General features: G+C 42.5%; 1 protein-coding gene across 1 annotated transcript; it reads left to right on the top strand.

The window, feature by feature from the left end:
* Positions 1–201: 201 nt before the first annotated feature.
* LOC147912559 (mammaglobin-A-like) lies at positions 202–3,010 on the top strand. Its single transcript, XM_087423176.1, has 3 exons — positions 202–256; positions 637–824; positions 2,810–3,010. Exons 1-3 carry the CDS (start codon positions 202–204, stop codon positions 2,846–2,848), a joined length of 282 nt encoding a protein of 93 aa, XP_087279302.1. The 3' UTR covers positions 2,849–3,010.
* The last annotated feature ends 1,117 nt before the right edge of the window (positions 3,011–4,127 follow it).

The raw sequence follows: 4,127 nt of genomic DNA, 5'->3' as shown, positions 1-4,127 counted from the left end.
GCAGGCTAGGTTCTGGCTGATTCTTGCTGTCGTTTCCTGGTCCAATGCCAGGTTTATCCTGTGACACATTTCCTCATTTATGGGAGGGATTAAGATGACAACCAGAAGAATAAAAGGAGGAGTTCTGGGTGCTCCCCTCCAGAGTGAGTTCCTTCATCTCCCTGCCACATCAGACCACAGCCAACAACAGCGGCCTCCACCATGAAACTGGTGACAGTCCTCATGCTGGTGGCCCTCCCCCTTTACTGCTATGCAGGTGAGCAATGACAGGGAGGGCAGGCCTTGAGCTAAAGGTTGTTGTCAGGGCCCCTGTGGGAGAATTCCTGGTCCCCAAACCCCTGTATAGGGCATCTCATTTCTCCAGTGTACTTGTTTTTCATGGTTACATAGTGTTTGGCTTCTCTGGGCTGTTGAAGGAGGGGAGGTGGGGGAGGGGGGCGGGCAGATGTTTTAAGACTTAAAGAAAATCCCAGATCCTGAGTTTACTCCCCTAGAATTGAGAACTCAAGACCATTCACCGTAATCTCTCTGAATGTATGTCTCTACCGGGATGTAAGAAGATGACAAAACTAGGTACACCCAAAAAGGGGTCCGTACCTCCATAACTGAGCCCACTTTTGCATGCTTTCATCCCAGGTCCTGGCTGCGCAGTTCTCGAGGATGTGGTTGAAGATACAATTGATCCTGCACTGTCCATGACTGAATATCTAGCAGCTCTTCAAGAGTTTGTATCGGATGCTGCCACTGCAAAGGCCGTAGTGGAAGTGAAGCAATGTTTTCTGAATCAGTCAAATGAAACTCTGGCCAATTACGAAAAGATGACGGTAATTTTGTTTTTTTCTTATGTGCTTTTAAACCACTGGACAGGGAGAAGCAGGCTCTAGGTTTGTTACAAGTTATGCCAAAGCAACCGTGAACATGCCTTATTTTTATTTCAGTGAACTTAATTTTTGGTGGATGTGAATACTTTGACATCAAGAAAGCCATCAAGGCCCCAGTGCTGATTCACCTCTTCACTTTGTGGAATCTTTAGTGAGTGATAAATGATAAAGATAAAAGAAGGAAACAAAGCTCAGGCAAAGGCTTACCTACACCTCAGCTTTCCAGTGCACACACATATGTGCACAAACACACATGCACACACACAGACACATGCACACACACACACACGTGCATACATGCACATACACACACACACACACGTATTCTATGAATGTTAAAACATCTGATTCTTAAGAAGTCCCTCACTTGTAGGAGTAATCAGCAAAAACGATCCCCTTCTTCATTGAAACAAATCGTAAAACATTCTTAAGAATTTTTCAATAGAGTCCAGAAAATTCCATCTGAGGAAGATTCCATACATCTTATTAAAAGAATTTAAAAAGCACTTTGAAGCAATCAAAATTTGTTAGCATAAGGGATTGTATTCCTTGACTGTTTACTTAAAAACCCCATGAATGACAAGTGCAGATCATGGGTATGAATCCACCATGGGTGATGGAATTTTGGGAAACAACAATCAGTAGTTTAACAATGAATAATTCTTTCTAATTATAAATAGATATTGTTTAGTTTTTTTCTAGCATTTATTCCCTACCTTAGTATTTTATTTAAAACATTCTAGAGTAGACAATGTAGAAATATTTCCAAAAGCGTAAAGAGAAACATGTACATCTCTAAGGAGATTCTGACACAGTGTACAGCATGGATGAACCTTGAGGACATTGTGATAAGTGAAATAAGCCAGTCACAAATAGACAAATATTGCGTGTCTCCACTTATATCCGGTTTCTAGAGCAGCCAATCTCATAGAAATAGAAGGTAGAATAGTGGTTTCCAGGGATTGGGTAGCGAGGAAAATGGGAGTAGTTTTAACAGGTGTAGAGTTTCACTTTAGCAAGAAGAGACTGGCTGCACTACAAAGTGAATATACTAAACACTATTAAACTGTATATTTAAAATGATGAAAATGGTAAATTTTATGTTGTGTCTACTTATCATACTTAAAATTTTTTAAGGTGAACAGCTCCTGCAATTAAGGAATATGGGATTTTTTCTTTAAAAACCTAAATTGGGGGGCCGGCCTGGTGGCGTACTGGTTAAGTTTGTGCACTCCGCTTTGGTGGCCCAGGGTTCACAGGTTCAGATGCTGGGTGTGGACCTATGCACCAGTTATCAACCCATGCTGTGGCAGTGTCCCACATATAAAGTCGAGGAAGATGGGCACAGATGTTAGCCCAGGGCCAATCTTCCTTAGGAAAAAGAGGAAGATTGGCAATGGATGTTAGCTCAGGGCTAATCTTCCTCACCAAGGGAAAAAAAACTTAGAATGGATTAATTGCTTGGAGAGCACATCTCTAATATTTTGTGGACCACAAAGGTAATGGTGGAGGCATCAGACTGTTCTCTATATTCTGACATGAAAGGCCATACAGGAGCTCAAAATATTTACATTTCCTTGAATTTGAGCTGATATTCAACAATTCTATGTTGAAAATTGATAACACACACAGCATATTTATTGGATAAGTTATTTCAAATGACAGGAAACACGAAGAAAAATTATTAAGGGATCCCTGGTGGGGAAAAGATTTGGAAACACCAGCACCTCTTTAGCATCAATAAATGTCCCCTGAATGACAGAATAAATGGCAAGGTAATTCAGACTTTACTTCCAGCACTAACTTTCTTGGTTGTCAGATGTGTGTGGACAAACCCAGGAAAACAATGAGAAGTGTTTGTTTTTCAAAATTTTACTTTATGAGAGAGAATTTACAATCTAAATGAAGTCTCTGTTTTTGTTTTACAGCAAACAATATACGAGAGTTTTTGGTGTGCTCTGTATTGACTTTCCACAAGACCTTTGGCTCAGAGGACTACAGAGAATGGTCAGAAACCAACTGTTGATCACTATGAACCACAACTTTTCTTTCTTTGTTGTCTTTCAATCTAAAAACTGCAGGACAATTGTTTAAACCTCATTTATCTTTTCATTTCAATACAGTATCTGCAAAACCTAAAGTTATTTTTTTGTTATCTGATTAAAATAGAGGCTTTAGAGAGCCTTATATATCATACATGTGTGTGTTCACATACATACACGCACACACACTATTATTTACTAAGAACTCACAGGCGATGCTCAGTTCTTGGTGCTTTTGGTGCATCCCCACTGGGGAGGGAAGTGGCCCTGGCTTTCTCTGCTCCTCAGAAATGGAGACTTCAGGGCCGGCCTGGTGGCTTAGCAGTTAAGTGCGCATGCTCCGCTGCTGGCGGCCCGGGTTCGGATCCCAGGCACGCACCGACGTACTGCTTCTCCGGCCATGCTGAGGCCGCGTCCCACATACAGCAACTAGAAGGATGTGCAACTATGACATACAACTATCTACTGGGGCTTTGGGGGAAAAATAAATAAATAAAATTAAAAAAAAAAAAAGAAGTGGGGACTTCAGTCCACCCTCTTTCTCTTGGACCCTGAGAGAAGAGGAAAAGGAAGAGATTTGGATGCAGGACTGGAGACGGACAATAGGAAATGCAGAAGATTGCATCTGCTCAGAGATGGGCCCTTTCCCATGTGATGAGGGGTATATATTTTTTTCCAGTGAGGAGTGGATGTTTTGATGGAGCAGCAGAAGGTCCTGTAGTGTGGAGTCAGGAAGAGAAATATGACTGCAGTTACTAAAATTTCCATTCCCTAGTCGAATGGTCACTGGCTTCACAGGGAGGAAAGGCCTCAGGAGTCTGAGCAACGGCAGCTCCAAGGAGGTACCTTCCCAAGAGTGCAGATCAGATGTAAACCTCAAGATTGGGCAGGCCTAGGAATGCCCTCCCCATCCTCAGGCTCAATACTTTAACCGATTTGGCCTCCATCTGCCTCGGGACATCACTGAGCTGCCCCAGGGGAGTGAGGGCACAGGTATACATGGTCATGTGTTTCCTGGGGGCACCACTCAGCTGATGATATAGGTGGAGAGTGTCAGTTTGAGGAGGTTTCTGCCGCATTACTATTCAGAGATGAAGTGAATGACAGTGGATTGTTTTGACAGAGCAACTGCCAAACTGTCAGGCAGATGGGAGTGTTGAAAGAAATATTGGATATGGGCGCAAAGGGAAGCAGCAGTTCCAGA

The sequence above is a fragment of the Ceratotherium simum genome, chromosome 34, assembly GCF_057802395.1.
Source record: "Ceratotherium simum simum isolate JZ-2026a chromosome 34, ASM5780239v1, whole genome shotgun sequence".
Lineage (NCBI taxonomy): Eukaryota > Metazoa > Chordata > Mammalia > Perissodactyla > Rhinocerotidae > Ceratotherium > Ceratotherium simum.
Note: the sequence above shows the minus strand (reverse complement) of the source record. Positions and strands in the feature narration are given on the sequence as shown.